General features: G+C 44.8%; 7 protein-coding genes across 7 annotated transcripts; 3 read left to right on the forward strand and 4 right to left on the reverse strand.

Moving 5' to 3' along the window:
• Nucleotides 1-987: 987 nt before the first annotated feature.
• On the reverse strand, nucleotides 988-3,210 carry EAE98_006265 (uncharacterized protein; the record flags this gene model as incomplete). The annotated part of the gene is made up of 4 exons (XM_038953888.1): nucleotides 988-2,801; nucleotides 2,858-2,923; nucleotides 2,986-3,118; nucleotides 3,184-3,210. The coding sequence occupies 4 exons, from the start codon at nucleotides 3,208-3,210 to the stop codon at nucleotides 988-990; spliced, it is 2,040 nt and encodes a 679-aa protein (XP_038809678.1).
• Nucleotides 3,211-3,836: 626 nt separating this feature from the next.
• EAE98_006266 (uncharacterized protein) lies at nucleotides 3,837-6,322 on the forward strand (the record flags this gene model as incomplete). The annotated part of the gene is made up of 5 exons (XM_038953889.1): nucleotides 3,837-3,859; nucleotides 3,935-4,003; nucleotides 4,201-4,791; nucleotides 4,842-6,188; nucleotides 6,238-6,322. The coding sequence occupies 5 exons, from the start codon at nucleotides 3,837-3,839 to the stop codon at nucleotides 6,320-6,322; spliced, it is 2,115 nt and encodes a 704-aa protein (XP_038809679.1).
• A 552-nt stretch (nucleotides 6,323-6,874) lies between these two features.
• EAE98_006267 (uncharacterized protein) lies at nucleotides 6,875-8,544 on the forward strand (the record flags this gene model as incomplete). Its single annotated transcript, XM_038953890.1, has 4 exons — nucleotides 6,875-6,976; nucleotides 7,034-7,834; nucleotides 7,921-8,125; nucleotides 8,240-8,544. 4 exons carry the CDS (start codon nucleotides 6,875-6,877, stop codon nucleotides 8,542-8,544), a joined length of 1,413 nt encoding a protein of 470 aa, XP_038809680.1.
• A 310-nt stretch (nucleotides 8,545-8,854) lies between these two features.
• EAE98_006268 (uncharacterized protein) lies at nucleotides 8,855-9,908 on the reverse strand (the record flags this gene model as incomplete). Its single annotated transcript, XM_038953891.1, has 3 exons — nucleotides 8,855-9,544; nucleotides 9,633-9,709; nucleotides 9,794-9,908. The coding sequence occupies 3 exons, from the start codon at nucleotides 9,906-9,908 to the stop codon at nucleotides 8,855-8,857; spliced, it is 882 nt and encodes a 293-aa protein (XP_038809681.1).
• A 1,894-nt stretch (nucleotides 9,909-11,802) lies between these two features.
• EAE98_006269 (uncharacterized protein) lies at nucleotides 11,803-14,037 on the reverse strand (the record flags this gene model as incomplete). The annotated part of the gene is made up of 2 exons (XM_038953892.1): nucleotides 13,585-14,037; nucleotides 11,803-13,487 (listed from the first exon to the last, which is right to left on the reverse strand). Exons 1-2 carry the CDS (start codon nucleotides 13,730-13,732, stop codon nucleotides 11,803-11,805), a joined length of 1,833 nt encoding a protein of 610 aa, XP_038809682.1. The 5' UTR covers nucleotides 13,733-14,037.
• Nucleotides 14,038-14,655: 618 nt separating this feature from the next.
• EAE98_006270 (uncharacterized protein) lies at nucleotides 14,656-14,838 on the forward strand (the record flags this gene model as incomplete). The annotated part of the gene is made up of 1 exon (XM_038953893.1): nucleotides 14,656-14,838. One exon carries the CDS (start codon nucleotides 14,656-14,658, stop codon nucleotides 14,836-14,838), a length of 183 nt encoding a protein of 60 aa, XP_038809683.1.
• A 232-nt stretch (nucleotides 14,839-15,070) lies between these two features.
• On the reverse strand, nucleotides 15,071-17,338 carry EAE98_006271 (uncharacterized protein; the record flags this gene model as incomplete). Its single annotated transcript, XM_038953894.1, has 1 exon — nucleotides 15,071-17,338. The coding sequence occupies one exon, from the start codon at nucleotides 17,336-17,338 to the stop codon at nucleotides 15,071-15,073; it is 2,268 nt and encodes a 755-aa protein (XP_038809684.1).
• Nucleotides 17,339-17,769: the final 431 nt, after the last annotated feature.

Genomic DNA, 17,769 nt, shown 5'->3' on the forward strand with positions numbered 1-17,769 from the left:
AAATTCGATGGCAGAGTGGTTGATCGTGACTTCGATTGTGGGGTGGTTCGATGTTCAACGTGAAGTTCTTATTTAAAATATCGCTTTGAGTGGGTGGGCAAATTTGCTAGGGCGAGCTTTCGTTATCCAATAATTGATCTAACCGTTTCCGGCACTAGCGGGGTAACGTACAGCCTTGTCTTGCTCCCGTCGCACCCTTTCAAGGCTTCAATACTTTCAAAGCATTCCACCAACTGTCTTTTGACTCATCTGAAAAGATTCCATTTAACCTGATAAATAACGGTCTTATGAGAGTAGTAAGATCATTGAGGTAATTGTGGCAAGTTTTATGGTACAAACTTTCACTTCGTTTTGAAGAAACTCAACTTCATTGAGTACTAGGTAGGCAATTCAAATAGTTCAGTGAGCCAGTCAGTCATAAGGATGGATCGTATGCTACCTATTGTCAAGTTGTTAACCACCCCAGGGTTCTCAAAAGAAATGTGAAACTACTCTCAAGTTTAGACGATTGAGGAATTCATCATCGTATTCATGTACTATGGATATCTTTTCATATTTGTGACACACCCGAGAGAGGCCTGCGAATGAGCTTTTGGCAAAGTCAAATAACAGTTTGAAGTAGAGTACGAAAGAGTCATCAATGTCACATGTAATTAGATGTTGGGATGGTTGAATTGAATCATGAGAGGGGATGTCATATTATTCGTCGTCTTATCCTAATTTTTATACACAGCTAGAGTAATGCCATTTTCCGTAATTTTGCCTCATAACACATTCCCTGAACGCTTAAATCTAGCGAACAGTATTGGTAGCTCCAACGCCTTTTGTCCCAAAGCTATGAAGAGTAAAAAAAAGAGTATTTATGACAAGGGAAATTGTTGCCTATATGCAACATATGAGTACAAAAATACAATGAACAGTTGTTCTATGTGTGCCCCTGGATATCGCTAAAAAGAGTTGAGATGAAATATGCCCATATTAATGTTTTCAAGGCTTCTTCTCGCCATCCTTAGCCTCGCCTTCTGATGCGCTGCCCTCGGTACCTTCTGGCTTGGCCTCACCGGACTCGGCGCGGGCCTTGTGCATCTTGTCGAAAAGGTTCAAGCTAGCCATTTGGAGCTCGTCGGTCTTCTCCTTCAACTCGGCAGCAGTAGCAGTACCTTCTCCGGACTGGCTCTTGCTGACGAACTCACGGAGTGCGGTAATCTTCTCACGAATACCATCAGCCTCGGTCTTGTCAAGTCTGTCGGCGAATTCATTCAAAGCCTTCTCGGTATCGTTAAGAACACTGTCAGATCGGTTGGCAGCCTCAATAGCGGCCTTACGCTCCTTATCAGACTCGGCATATCTCTCAGAGTCATCAACCATGTTTTGAATCTCAGCATCAGAAAGACCAGAGCCGGAGGCAATGGTGATGGAGTGATCCTTGTTGGTTGACTTGTCCTTGGCGTGGACATGGACGATAGCGTCGGCATCAATGTCAAAAGTGACCTCAATTTGAGGAACACCTCTGTGAGCAGGTGGGATACCAACAAGTTGGAAGTTTCCGAGCATCTTGTTGTCGCGGACAAGCTCACGCTCACCTTGGTAAACCTTGATCTCGACAGCAGTTTGGAAATCGGCGGCGGTAGAGAAGATTTGAGACTTCTTGGTAGGGATTGTAGTGTTTCGGTTAATCAATCTGGTGAATACACCTCCGAGGGTCTCAATACCAAGAGACAATGGAGTAACATCCAAGAGAAGGACGTCGGTAACGTTACCAGCAAGAACACCACCTTGAATAGCGGCACCCATGGCAACAGCCTCATCTGGGTTGACAGACTTGGCGGGGTCACGACCAAAGATGGACTTGACTGACTCGCTGACCTTTGGCATACGGGTCATTCCACCAACCAAGATAACTTCTTGAATATCCTTGGCGGCGAGGTTGGCATCCTTCAAAGCCTTTCTTACTGGCTCGATAGTGCGGGTGATCAATGGATCGACGAGCTTCTCGAGTTGAGATCTAGAAAGCTTTTGGTTAATGTGCTTTGGTCCAGAAGAGTCGGCAGTGATGAAAGGAAGGTTGATATCAGTTTGCATGGAGGAAGATAACTCGATCTTAGCCTTCTCAGCAGCTTCACGGATACGTTGAATGGCCATACGATCACCGGAGAGATCGATGCCGGAATCCTTCTTGAATTGTTGAACCAAGTGGCGAACCAAGTGGATATCGAAATCTTCTCCTCCCAAGTGAGTATCTCCGTTGGTAGACTTGACTTCGAAAACACCCTTTTGAATCTCGAGGACAGAGATATCGAAAGTACCTCCACCCAAATCGTAGACAGCGATGATCTTGTCCTCATCCTTCTCCAATCCGTAGGCAAGAGCGGCAGCAGTTGGCTCGTTGACAACTCTGAGAACGTTCAAACCAGCAATTTGACCAGCATCCTTGGTGGCTTGACGTTGGGAATCGTTGAAGTAGGCTGGAACGGTAACAACGGCATTTTGAACAGGCTTAGTAAGGTAGGCCTCGGCGGTTTCCTTCATCTTTTGCAAGACGAATCCACCAATCTGCGATGGAGAGTATTTCTCGCCGCGAGCAGAAACCCAGGCGTCACCGTTTGTGTGTTGAACGATCTTGTATGGAACCTCCTTGATATCACGTTGAACCTCAGCGTCAGTGAACTTTCGTCCAATCAAACGCTTTGTTGCGAACAATGTGTTCTCTGGGTTGACAACAGCTTGACGCTTTGCAGATACACCGACCAATCTCTCACCATCTTGTGCGAAAGCTACAACGGATGGAGTTGTACGGGCACCTAGGAATCGAGTTAGTGCGGGGTCAACAGCAGTGAAATTGGAAGGTAGTAATTACCTTCTGAGTTCTCGATAATCTTAGCAGTTTGTCCTTCCATCACAGCAACCGCTGAGTTAGTGGTACCTGTTGAGAGATTAGTATGCGATTCGAAAAAGCTTGCTTGCCACTGCGTGGAATATACATACCCAAATCAATACCAATGACTGGTCCCTTGACCTTCTTATCCGCATCATCTGAGTTCCATCGTCTGGTAAACGATGATCCTAATGGTGTGCGGAGAGGTGCTGTGCGTGTGACGGATGAAGTTGCTCTTGGAAGCTATTGAGCAAGAAAAGTTAGCTATAATGTCATAGTAGTTACTCTGCATCAATTCGAAAACTTACAGCTCTGGAAATTCTGGAAGCAAACATCTTTATTTTTATTGCTTCTATGATAAAGGAAACTCAATTGTAGAAGTAATATGAATTAAGTATGAGAAGAAGGAATAGGTAGAAAAAAGGTATAAGTAGAGGATTTACAAGATTGAGGCGATGGAGGGAGAAAATATAAATCAACGGCGGGCCACAAGGAAAAAAATGTCATTTTTAGTTTTAGCGTCTTTTTCTTGGTCAATTGGTAGAACATCATCGAAACCACAAGCACGTGATTGAGCGCAAGGACGCTCGGACCCATTCGATGTGGCAAGGATTATGAGGTTATCAGGCTATCGAATGTGTGCTTATGTCATTATCCACTCAGAATGCGGGATACGATTAGTTGCCGAAACTAGTGAACTTGACGTCGTGAAATGAATATTGTAACTTTGAGCTTGACATTTATCAATCACAACATCTGTTTCTGTATCTCCTCAATACACTTTACAGTTTGGAAAGCTTCAAATCATCCCTTTCATCAAAAGAACAGGAGTCTTTTGAAAGACCACATATGGGTGCATAAATAATATTCAGTATCTTCACAGTTTAATCGCAGCCTGTTACTTAAATACTTTGTTTATATCCTGTTGTGCATGGTTGCAATATCTTGAATGCATGGCAGTATGGCTGTCAAAGAAGAAAGCTCGTGAGTCTGTACAACGTAATGCTTGTTATAACTACTCAGTTCTGATTTACATTCTGATCACTTGTGCTTTGATAGATATCACCCTACTGACGACTTAATTCGATCGTCGCCACGGAAATACTATCGAGCCTCCATTAGCCCAAGGTACGGAAGATGCCTTACTGTGCGCATTCATGTTCGAAACAGATCCAAAGATGTAGAAGTTCATTCATTCCTGCAGAATTCTTGATGACTTCTATCAACTACTGCTTCTTATGAAAAATCAGTCGGAAATACATTGCCTTCCATAGCAGTTGCTGGTGTCTGCCGAATAGAATGACGCGGTTTCTAACTTTTTATAGTCATTGGCAATTGCACGATTTGCTGAGCTCTCCGAAACAGCATGTTGTTTACTATCCGAGTTCGCACGACATAATTTGTCTTAATACAAAATCTCGTGAGCGCGAGCTTCTCGCAACTCTAAAATACGAGCCGCGATGTTTGACGGCCGCAAAGGATTGGGTATGCGCCGGAGGAGATAGAGGTCAATTCACAAGCTTTTATGTGGGAGAAGGAGAGAGACCTGGCAAGACTGATTCGCTTTTGGATTTGAGTGCTGATGCCGATGCTCGATTACCTCTCATCCTACAACCGTCAGCAAGATCAACTCAAAGAGAAACCACCGATGATTCCCGAAGATCTAGTCCTGATGCAACTACCTCGGATGTGTCCAAGAAGATAGGTTCTGACGTGGTGAACTGTATAACACTTTGGTTCCCTTCAGAAACATCGTTGCCCATGGGATACAAGGAACCTGTTGCTGTTGCAGCGCTCAACGATAGCTCTGTTGCTATTCTTAACTTACATGACTCCGAGATGGTGGATACTCTCACTTATCCTGATTATGTGAATCGCGCTGTAATATCACCGAAAGGAAACATCCTCATTGCAATGTATGCTCCTCAGGTTCACTTGACGTTGACACTTTATTAATTTGAAATAGTTGCGATGATCCATTCCTCTATATCCACAAAAGGCAGCAGAAACAGGTCTCCAAAACTCATTTTACGTCGCATGTGAATGAGGAGTATGAGTGGATATTTTCTGGCAGGATTCAGCTCGAAGGACAACGACCATCGGACAAAAGTGCCATGAGAGGTTCGTTTGCAGCATGCTTTTCTAATTCGGGCAAGTATCTTGCTGTGGCCACTCAATATGGAGTTATATCGATTTTCTTAACTGAAAGACTAATTAAAGACGATGTCGATCCATTGGAGGTTACTTTTACTACATCACGACCTAATGTTGAATCTGGGGCTGTTAGAGCCATGGAATTCTCGCCAAATAACTTTGATCTACTCGCTTGGACTGAAGCTAGTGGACGTGTTGGAGTGGCAGATGTCCGGGATTTGTTCACTTCCAGGCAAGTAATCGATATAAATGCTCGAGGGGAGGGCGTTGAGCGAGTCTGGGTTATTGAGCGCTCAAATAATCCTATGTCAATAGAGGCTAGGGTAGATGCAAGGCTTCGTGCTTCTCATACAGAGTCACCTTCTGAGGCTTCTGCCAGCGCAATACCAGACTATCTAGGCTTGGATTTTGATCAACATCAGCAAAGGAGCCTTGCCCGCAATTTAAGTGACAGACACCAACTTCCGCCAACTGCTGATGAGATGGAAATATTACAGGCACATCGAACAGCTCGTCGACAAAGGGATGCAGCCCGTGAGGCGCGAGAAACGGGAACCACTTCTAGATGGGGTATTTTGGAAGGAGGTAGAATGACAGACATTTTCGCTGACACAGAACGTCGCATATCCACAGCTGGTCTCCCAAGTGCTTTACGAGAATTTGTTAATTCAGACCGCACACCGGCTTCCTTTCGAGCCTTCATCGATAGACAGAATCAGGACCGTGAAAGGCGTGTGGTAGAGAACGAGATAAGGAATGTGATCAGGCGACAACAAGCATCATCAGTATTAGACAATACCACCGTAGATGTCGAGTCTGACAGAACCGTACGGACAAGTGCAGATACCTTTTCTGGGTTAGAGCGTCTGTCACTCGCTCCTCGTCTCCCAACCATTGGATATGAAGCAGCCCCTAATGCTTGGGCTGAACTTGAAGAAGTGTATCGAACACGGTACTCTCGAGATCAACTTGACGATGAAGAGGAAGAAAATCAAGCATCCGCTCAAAGATTAAGACAGCTATGGCGTCCCTTGGATGCGCTCACTAGACTTAGTCTTGACGTGAGGAACGATAGTAATGTATTGAGAAGAGAGCGAGAGGGTAGAAGTGAGCCAGTTGACACCATGGGGCTCGCTTGGAGCGAGGATAGTAGGCTACTGTATGTGCTTTTGTATACTTTTTATATTCACAATGCTGACCATTCATAGATACGTTGGTGCCGGAGATGGAATTCATGAGTATCAGGTGAATGTGGCGGGACGAAAAATATTTCCTCATCGTGTATTACAATAGTTGTATATTGAATGAAATTTGGAAGGTCGTTTTGGGAAGTGGGAGGGGATCGGAGTCTGGAAATTTATTGGCATGGCGCATACCAGAATGTCCATGAAGTGATTTGCTTACCTACAAAATCTGACTCTTGAAAGTCTTTTATCGAATTAATAATAATATATACAAAATCTCAGTCCATCTATTAATTATCTCAGTTTCTCAGTTATGAAAGCGCACCAACCAAAGAAGGCAAGCATCCCGAATATGCTTGATCAAAGGTCATGTGACATGGTACTGCCTAAACTAAACTGATTTGAGCTTCACATGCTTGTCTAGCTGCCCTTGGTGCCTTGAACTGTGTTCCAGTTTTAGAAAAATGCATACCTGGTACCTATGATATATGATATTGACAAATCGACTGATACATGTCTTTCTGGGTATAGGTATAGGTATAAGTATAAGTATAAAAGCTTTGTGTTAACCTAAATTTGTATCGTTGATTTGCTAAAATTTATCTTCTCTTCCAACTTCTCCCCCTCTTTAAACTATTAAACGAGAACGGCACCATCAATCATGGAAATTGATGCTCTTCAAGTCAATCAACCAGGATTGCTGCTTGGGAATCAGGAGTCCACTGTCTGTTTTGCGATCCAAAGCTATTTACACGCGCTCAAAGTACCAAGCCAGCCAAGCTTCTGGAAAATAGCCAACGAGACTAATCATAAAGTGTAGAATCGATTCCAAGATGAGCCACAGATTTATGAACAATTCATAGGAATTATTCAGAATTTTCATGAAGATGAGGAAATGTTACGCGAAGATCTTGAGGCGACCGTTGGAGAGATTTTGCAAGGCCATGATGATCTAATTCAAGAGTATCAGCGCGTCCGCATACTTTTCGATGCACGAGAAGATTTCGAGCTGGCCAGAGAAGAAGTCGAGGAGCAGGAAAAAGAAACGCGTCGGATAATCGCAAGTGCGGAAAGACAAGCTGCGCATGTACGAGCGTGCGAGGCGCAGAGTGATTCCCCGCTCCTGCGTCTCCCGAGGGAAATCAGAGATGCGATTTGGAATGAGGTCGTGCGGGGAAATATAGTGCATATTTCCCGGATTGACGGTGTTGATGCGTCGTCGTCGTCGTCGGCGTCGACATCGTTTCAGTACCATTCGTGCGTGGCGACTACGGGACTCAAAAGCTCGGCCTGTCCGGCGGGAGAGGGGGATCATGCGCTGTGTGCGAGAAGCAGGCGCTCGGATTTTCCTTCCTATCGTTTGGTGTGCAGACAGATGAATCTGGAACTTCCGGAGGCGAGAGCAACGTTTTTTGCGAAAAATGCGCTGCATTTTGATAATGTGGAGGATGCGGAGGAGTTTCTTTTCGGATTGAAGGAGTGCGATCGTGCGGCTATCACGCACATCAGATTACCGGTTTCGTATTGGTTGGCAATGAAAGATCATGATGAGGGAAGAAGGGAGTTTAGAGCTTGGGAAGCGATTATGAATTATTTTAGTTGTCCTTGGGCTCGAGAAACGGTATGCGGTTTTTTTTTCCTTCTTCGATTTCCGGGGGTTGTGTGGATTGTTGGAGCTGTGAATACTGATTTACTTCCTCATCTTAGCTCCATCTAAATGAAGACGACTCACGGTTCTTGAAAGAACCATGGTTCTTTTACTATTCCTCCTGTTATTACCACGAAAACAGGGATCGCATGTACAAAAAATGGCAAGTCGGATTCGGTAACACAAGTTGGGATATAGATATTGCATCTCTCCGCTACAAAGGCGAGCCCAGAATCGATATCGGGATGAGCTATCCAGAATCCGGTAAGTTATTTTCTTCATCTCCTCATTTGGATATCTCTTTTTGCCCCATTCGTCAACCGACCCCCCACCTTCCCTCCAATTAACTAACTAGCTAAACATCCCCCTCCCCTCTAGCACAAAGCACCCTCTTCCGTCTGCGTCCTCGCAACCACATCCCCTTCTCAACACAGTTCGACAATCCCCCACCATGGCTCCGCTCTCTCCTCCAATTCCGCCAATACTCCGGGTTGAATTTCCATTTCTGGGCCTCCGAACCCACTTCTAAAGAGTATGGAATTCTGCGCGTTCCTCGACACGAAGCGTTTATCGAAGCCTTGCAGGAACAAGTCTCGCGCTCGGAAATTGGTCCCTGGAAACTCGTAGAGTTTAGACAGAAGCCGTTTGGAAATCCGGATAGGGCGTCGTTGAGGAACTTGTAGGTGCATGTAGGGAGAGTGGTTTGGATGATGTAATGTCACTTGCTTTCATAGCTAGAGATTTGAATGGTTGTGAATTGTGTGGAAAACTGTGCATGTCTTCTTCTGTCAAAAAAGAAAAGATAAAACCTCCCCGATTCCTATACATTCAAATGGGTATTAATTTCCTTAACAACTTCCATCCCATTTCTCGCTTGATATCTCATCCTCGCTTCATCGTGAGATTTTAATATTTCCTCCACATTTCCGCCACGTTTCCTTCATTATCAACCAGTATCCCTCCCAACTTGAACACTCACTCTCCCATTCCCTATTAATCCATAACCCCAAATCCACCTCCAACCATCAACACACCCCAAACCATCCACGCTCCCCCAACTCTCATTCTCTCCGCACCACCCTCGCTAATCGTACTCGGTGCACTCGTTCCTATCGCTGTTCCCGTCACCGCCCTCGAACTACTCGTCCTCGACATCGTCGATGCTGTAGTACTACCACTACTACCACCACCACTAACACCCGTCCCCCCCAACAACGACGACAAACTCCCCGTCGCACTTGCACCCACACTCACACTTCCACTTCCCGTCGTCCCATTACCCGCACTTCCCAACCCGGAAGAAGCTGTAGACGTAGTCCACACAGTCGTCGTTCCCGTCGGGGTCGGCGTGACCGTTTTCGTCGTGCTAGTTATTAATTCCCCCGTATTTGTATTCGTGGTAATTCCCGTTTGCGATGTCATCTGAGGGATTGGGGTAGGTTTTACTGTTGATTTGGACGGTAAAGTTGCAGCGGAAGAAGAAACAGTATCTGGATTTAAAGTTCCGCAATTCTGGTTTTCCGTGTCCCTACATGCTTTCTGTGCGGCGGGATCATCTTCTCCGGCTGCGATACATTCTAAGTATGTTTGTTCGCAGACGAAGAACGGGATTGTGGAGGTGTATAGTTGCAGAGCGGGAGATGAGGAGTTGGAAGTGCAGGTGCATGAGTAGCAGAGGGATGTCTATAGGGTGTGTTAGGGATGGGGGAGAAATGTATATGGAAGAGGAGTGATTTGAGATGCAAGAGATGAGCGAAAATTTGATACGTACTATATCACATGAATTTTCATCCGTGACACCACCGCAAAGGGTTCCGCATGTGTTGATTTGAACAGTACACCATTGAGCTGGATATTTAATTAGTTAATCAGATTCTCGTAGAACATTCTAACAGAATATAATATGACGAAAAGCAACCCTAAATAACTTACAGCGAGTAGCAACATCGATACTTCTTGGATCAATCTGCGTTTGACAAATCGAAGCCGTCCCTCTCACCACCATCGCAAATTGTGCGACTAGACTTAAAATTTGCACGACTCTCATGATGAAGAAGATCTGTGGACTTCCACTTGAGAAATCAGATAATTTGCGAGAAAAAATTAATGAACTATTAAATCATGAATCTCCCAAATAAACGGTGACAACGAGCGCGATAATCTGCGAAATGTAAAGAAGTTGTGTAAAGCTGCCCGTTATATGTGAAAAAGAATCCCCCGTAAAACGAATGACGAACAAAAACTGCGGCGAGCAAGTATATTTCTGTACGTAGGTATGTGTATATATGTAGGTAAAAAAATCAAAGCGAGCGCAGTCTGATGGATTCCAACGATAGTATTATATGCATCCCTCGAACCAAACCGCAAAAATAAATCCGGCACAAATCGAAAGGAGTCAAAAAAGCAATGAAAAGAATCCAGAGAATATCAGATATTCATATATTCTCCAATCCCATTTCATTTAAATAAAAAAATGAGGAAGAAAGTAAGAGTGGAGGACAGCCTTGCACATCCATCCACCACACGGAGACACCAGAATTTATGTAATTAAACCGTTAGATACACCGGTGCACCTCTCGTACATCTGGAGATTTGTATGCGTGGCTTGCTTATATTTTTCTCACTTACTTACTTCCTCCTTCCATGCAAATTCAATGTTTTCCTGTGTAGGTAGGCACCGGGGGCCTCCCATCCACCATCTATCTATCTGCAATGCTGACATGACAGACACACACTTGTTTGAGCACGCGAACGAAAAATTTGGTACCTAGCTAGGTACACCTGCATCGGTGAAAAAACTCAATTTTTTTCCCCCCCAAAGAAATCTGTTCATGGGGTTCAAGGTTGAACTTTGAACCGCCAACTCAAGCTGTGCATGACAAACACGAAGAGCATGATCTGATCTGAATACGAAGTGTACCCCTCCCCTCGGTCCCAGAACATCCACCCATCCACTCGAAATCTCCACATCTCCAGGATCCACGAATCAGGAGAAGAAGTGCGCACGAGTCACGGACACAAACCCATTTTGGGAGATGTTCCCGATGCAGGTGGGTTTCTGGGTTCGAGGTGTGCCTGCAGATCCGAGGTGCGCAGTCGCTCGGGTCGGGTTGATTGGGGATGGTGTCCGAAGGGTACCCGGGTCGGAATGAAATGGAATGGGTGCGGTGTGGTGTTGTGTTGTGTTGGGTTGGGTTGGGAGAGTTGGTGTAGGGCAGATAGGTAGTATGGTACTATTGTGTTCGTGTGGAGATGCGGGCGCAGGTACGAGATTGGTTGGGATTTTGGGTTTAGGGAAGGGTTTGGATGGTGATGATGGGTTGGGTTGGATGTTGTGGGGAATGAATGGAGGAAGTATGGTTAGGATTGTGTCACCATCCATCCATACCTACCTACCTAGCTTTGTATGATCCGCTACCATTCCATAGCTCGTGATGTACCAATGCATCGAAACATATTCTATTCTATCAATGCCCATAGAGACTACCCATCAAAGATTTACTCTTAATCCATTACGCTTTTCATCACCATGAATTGCGGCTCATCCCGTGACATAGGTTAAACCATCCTTCACCAAATCAGCTATTCTTACATAGTAATCCTGCATTCATTTTATAAATGAACTTCCCAAAGAAAAACCTCACATCATCCTCTCAACCGCAAAGCAAAAGTCCAATTTGATCTTGAAAATAAACATATAAACATATATCATCATATTAAATTTCATATTCATAACCTCTCAATCCCAGCAGCTTAGCTTGGCTTAGCTTAGGTAGGTAGGTAGCTCTAGTACTTCCCAATAGATAGTTTTTCATCCTCTCATACGCTATATCCGATTTACCAGCCCTCAAACTCCTTTTCCAGATCCCACCCCTATCAATAATTTTGACAAACATACACACGCACAGATTCCAACCGATTATCTAACCCCCTCCCATCAATTATTTTCCTTCCCTCCCTAACCCCACCTCTCCCGCCTTCCCCATCTCAAAACTTCCACTCCCACTCCCGTGTTCCCCCACCGTTCCCATTTCCCTCCCCCCAAAAGCCCTCTCCTCCGCCTCTCTTTCCCCCAAATCCCCCGCCAAACTCTCCACCTCCTCATCCTCATCCTCCTCCGGCAACCCCAAATTCAACGCCACGGCCACAAACGCCGTCACCGCAAATCCCGTCTCCATCACCAAAACAATCGCATCGAAGAATCCCGCCTTCGCCCTATCATCCCCGGTATACGTAAAAACATACGAAAACCACGTTGGCACGAGCGTCGCTCCATAACCCAGCGCCAAACTAGCCGTCAAGATGAATCTCGTTCTCCTCGTAAACGGCACCGTTGAGATAATTCTCAGACCCGAGACCGCCACACTCGCGAAGAGGAAAGTTGTCATGCCGCCTAGAACCGCATCTGGAATCGACGTGATAGCCGCTGCGAATTTAGCAAAGACGCCCATGACGACGAGGAAAAAGCACGCTGCGAAACCGGCTTTGCGGTTGGCGCAACGTGTCAAGGCGATGACACCGTTGTTTTGAGCAAAGGTTGACATGGGAGTGATGGTGCAGAGTCCGGCTAACATGCCATTAAGACCATCTGCGAGGACACCTCCTTGAATACGCGAATCGAAGAGGATACCGTCGACTTGGAGACGAGATACATCGCAGGTGGCGGTTATGTCGCCAATGGCTTCCATCATCAGGATAAGGTAGATGGCTAGAAGAGGTAGTATAAAAGGACCGTAGACGCTCAGGGGGAAAGTTTTAACCCAGATGAAAGATGCGACTGGAGCTGCTGTAATTCCACTGCTGTCGAAATAGCCACATGCAGCCGCGATGATACAACCGACCAAAAGGCCCAGAACAACAGCGAGAGATTTCATAATTGGTGATCCGAAACGTTCGCAAATAATAATAGTGATGAAGACCGAGAAACCAAGACCAATAAATTCAGCAGATCCCCATGGAAGTGGATGCGGTGCAGCATTAGAAGGGCAAAACATATAATCCCCCGAAGTAGGTCTCGACATACAAGTTCCGCTTCCTCCAGCCCAACCTTCCAATCCGGTCAGGATAAGCGAAACACCAATTAGCATAACCGTCGGACCCGTAACGATCGGTGGGAAAAGTTTCTTCAGGAGTTTCGGCGTCATGAACGAAAGTCCTATTTCGAGAAGTGCACATAACGATGCCGTTCCAAGCAACGCACCATATCCCTCCGGACAAGGTAATGGTGTTCCATCTTCCGCCGTTTTACACATACCATTTGCGTACATTTGTGAGAATCCCTTTGAAGCAAGAGGGATGATAGCAAATGAAGTACCCACGACCGAGATCAAACCCGTACCAATATAATAAGGTGTTTTCATAATCTTGAACCGAGTGATCTGAACCGCAGATAGAATACCCGACACAATGAGAGAAGTAGAAACGAGATATTGAGTAGTTTCCGTGTCGAAATATGCGGATCCGGCTATGAGAATAGGAGGGGTAATAATACCAGCTAACATAGCTAGAGCATGTTGAAATCCGAGAAGAAGACCTAGTAAAACTGGCATACGATCTTGGAGGCCGAAGAAAGGAGCTCGTCTTTTGGATTTTTTCATGAATGGAAGATTGGGTTTGAAGAGGAAAGCTATGATGATTTAGTTTTGGAATCATTTATGAGAAAAGCAGAGCAAAAGGAGCGAGATCAAAGAACATCCCATCCCCAATTCAAATTTCAAACCTACCATAATCATAATTCCCCACCAACCCCTCCTTCGTCGTAAAAGCCCTCACAGTATCCCGCAGCCTCTCGCCCATCGTCCTCTCCCTCGAATTCTCAGACACAATCCTATCCGGTCCATCCTGCGGTCCACTATCAATGGTAACGGCCATTATGTATCTTCCCACGACACAATTGTCGAGTATCGATCAAGTAATCTCGAGGTTTGCGTTGCGGCTATTACTCGCGTAGATAGATAGCTTCTTTGACGACGATCTCAAAGTCAAAACCAAAATCCCAAGCTAGGTAGAGACTAGATCGTTCTCGAGTCCAGAGAATTAAACGGAATAGAACACAATTGAATCAATGCAATAAATGCAATACAAATAACACAACAGAACAAACCCGAGTGATAGCAATGGAAAGGAAAAAAAGAGGATCTTCAAGTCTATATATCCTCTCCACCCAACCCCAACCACAGCTCTCGACGATAAGTATGCGTATAAATATAAATTAACCCCCGAGGAAAAAATCGGAGACGTCCACTTCCACGCCCCGACGGAAATCCCGAAAAAACAAAATCAATCCGCAGCTTGCAAATTCCAAGCAGCCAGTATCATATCACGGGCAGAAAGTAGCTCGCTCACCTCACACTAATAGGTCAATCTAGCATCGTGCACACTAGGTAACCCAACCCACCCATCAAATTTCATTCATTCTCCACGCCTAGATACGACACCAGCACCCACACCCCATCTCTCCCCCCCCAAAACCCAGTCACAATTTCTCAAAACTCCTCAATCTGGATTCCCAATTCCCACATGCACGCACGAGAAAGAAAGAAAAAAATGGAGTCCGCCCCTTACCGTAGCTCGCTGCTCACGCAGCTTGACCACATCTGCAATCGTGGCGATAAGGAAACCCAACACTGACATTTGTCGAGGCGTAAGAGAAAAAGTTTAACACGATACAAAAAGCTATTCTAATCGAGTAATACAATTGGATAGATAAGCTCTTATCGCACTGGTTATCACTCCCCCCCAATCCGTCGGAACACGCTGGGGTCAGGAAGTCCAATAGAAATCCAATGATCTTCATGCTAGCTAGGTTAGCTCATTGGGCGGAGCCCTCCGTAGCCGATCACGGACCCGAAGGGCTTGTGAGCATTTTGGAGGAAAGAGATATAGATGTAGATATCGACATTGACATTGACATTGCGGAAGGCGGCTACAATAACCATGTTAAAAGAAAAGCGAAAGGGTTTCAGATTCGAAAGTGACCTCATTATCCATCAAATCAGTCGAGTCTAGCTCATTTCAATCCCTTTGATATTCCTGGTATCGTACATTTCCGAAACAGAATACCTACTTCCTTCCATCACCCATAAGCTTTTAATCCCAGAATAACACATGCAATCCATTCGAAGGGGAAAATTTCATTATACCAGCTGCTGAAAAAGATTTATCCAAAGCACATTTACCTCCCGAGGTCTCACTCCATCCTTATGCTAACTATGCAACCGCCATCTTTTCCTCCGACGTCATAAACAAAACACCATTCCCATCATTATCTATCGTTAAATCATCATCATCTAAATTGACCGCTCCAAAAAGTGTTCCCATATGTGCACTATCAACACCAGTTCCAATGTGTGCTAAATCCCCCGCAAATGCCATTGATAAATTACTCGTCGCTACTGTGTTTCGCGGTTCTGTCGTTGAATTGGGTTGAATGTCTGTTTTATCATTTTCTGAATATGAAGGACGATCGGAATGTTGCTCCTGTCGAGTTTCTAAGGTGGAATTTTCTATGGTCGAAGTATTTTGGTAATTATAATGTTGCTCGATTGGATCATGCGTATAATCAGATCCGGAAGTAGACGAGGGCAATTGGATTTGTGATGGCCTGATATCCTGTGTATTCAAGTATGTAATCGCCGCATCTGGTGATCTGGGTGAGATAAATGGCGGCGAATAAGGTTTAGATCGTGATCGACCCCTTTCCGGTACATCGTAGTCATGTACATCAGAAATGCTATCTCGCCTATCGTTATTATCATGAACGGTGACCAACAGTTCCCCTTCATCAGCATGCCTAACATCAATCACAATTGGAGTTGGTGATTGATCATCGTATGCACCATGATACTCATCAATATGTGGAAAATAGTCCAGCAGAGCAGCAGCTTGTGATCGATTTCGTGGATCATCGCTAAGACAACGACCACAAACTTCCAGGAAATAGTCCGGTACATCAGGAGGAAAATCCGATAATTTCAACGGTCTCTGAGTTTCCGGTTCATCGTGTTGAGTGGCCAAGGCGTAGAGAACCATTCCAAGTTGATACAAATCGGATTTGACGCCTATATACATCGAAATTCTCTGGTTGCTTTCTATCAACGCCGCGACTTCCGGAGGTTCCCATCCAACTGGGCAACCTCTTCGGTTGATATCGATTATCTTCGCATTATCATCCCCATCTATGACAATATTCGACAGTGTGAAATCTCCTTGAACAAAACCCGCCTCGTGAATCTCAGAAAGTCCATGAACAATTTGTTTAGCCCAACGTTCCCGTCGTGCCCAAGGAATCCCATTATCACCATCATAAATAACATCAATCAATGCGCCCTGTTCAGCGAAGCTAATGAGAAGTCCTTTCACGCATTTTGCTTCATTATCAAGTACCACGCCACCAAACTGAATAACACTATGAGATCCAGAAAGTTGATGAAGGGCATTAATCTCATACAAGAATTCATCCACTTGATCCGGTCCTGGAATTTCCTTTTTGATAAAAACTTGGCCGGCCACGGTAACCTTGTAGACAAAGCCAGATAGATGAGAATCAAATTCAAGCTCCGCTTCTAGAAATTTGCGACATGGAAGGTGATTGAGAGCCTTTGTAGGAGGAAAATTAATAACTTCGGAGAGATCTTCCACAACATGAACATGAAGTCGTTCATCCTGTGTTTCTAACTTGAGATTTGTCACAGTATCGTAAAATTGTATGTCCTGGAGTGATTCCCGAATAGCCTCATATATGCGCGCACTTTTGTCTCTTTGGAACCTTGTCCTTTGTAATTCTTCCTCCAGTGAATTACTCGGCGCATTTCTATAATCCAGGGAAATCGTAACTCTCCGCCAGTGTGTTGGTGATTCTGCGTAAGTGACAAAGAATTTTTCTCTTTTAGATTTATCTCGAAAATGCATACTCAGATTCAAAATCCATTTCTTTTCCAGCTCCTCAAGTATTGTTTCATCGAACGTATCTGTAGATATCGATTGCTCTTCGATATGTGAACCCTGTTTCTCCTCTTTTGAAACATCTACATACTCTTGAGACTCGTTCTCATGTTCATTTGTGGTTGGCGTAGGTGGTCGCACAGATACATTGTCAAACGTCTTATCGATCGTTTCCACTCTTTCTAGGAATTCAGGCGCGCTGGTTCTTGGTCCATGATTTATAGCAGCCGATGACGAACGATGCGAGTTATTAAGTCGACGATCGACTGAAGCTGTCCGCCGTTCATCAGCATTCGGTTTGACTGGTTCTAATCTATCTCTCAGCTCCGATTGTTGTCTCTTAAAGGTACCTGCCCTTGGAAGTCCAGGGACAACCCTTCTTGAAAGTCGACGACCCAATCCTGGCGGTTGAGCTTCATTCGGTGGAGAACTCGGCGGTGTGTGATTTTCATCCTTCTTGGGAAATATGAGCTTTCGAAACCAGGATATTCTATGATTGTTCGATTCCGGCGAACCTGGCTCCGTTTGTGCCATCGTCCTTCTCGTAAATTTGAGCCAGTATTTTCCCATAAACTGGGATATACGTCAGTACACTCGAATTGAAGTGTTGAGCAAAGAGAATCGATTCCTACATCTGCGGAAAAGAAATAACACCCCAGAAGGATAACAGTATAAAGTTTTCAACAAGGTCACATCAATGATTCGGTAGGCTTGTAAGATGACTGTACGGAGTAGAATTGATTGTGTAGTGAGTGTAGCAAGCAAGCAGTTATTCGGTAAAAAGAAGAAAAGAAGACAGACGATGCTTTCTCAATGTATTGAGAAGAAGGGGTATCATTAAATTCAAAGAAGCATACAAGCAAGGAATGAGAGGCGAAGAAAAGTATTCTATTCGAAGATATTGACGTCGATATTTAATGAAATTTTCTCGAGGAGGTCGTGAACAAGGTCAACCTGTTGAATTA

The sequence above is a fragment of the Botrytis deweyae genome (genome assembly GCF_014898535.1).
Source record: "Botrytis deweyae strain B1 chromosome Unknown BDEW_013, whole genome shotgun sequence".
Lineage (NCBI taxonomy): Eukaryota > Fungi > Ascomycota > Leotiomycetes > Helotiales > Sclerotiniaceae > Botrytis > Botrytis deweyae.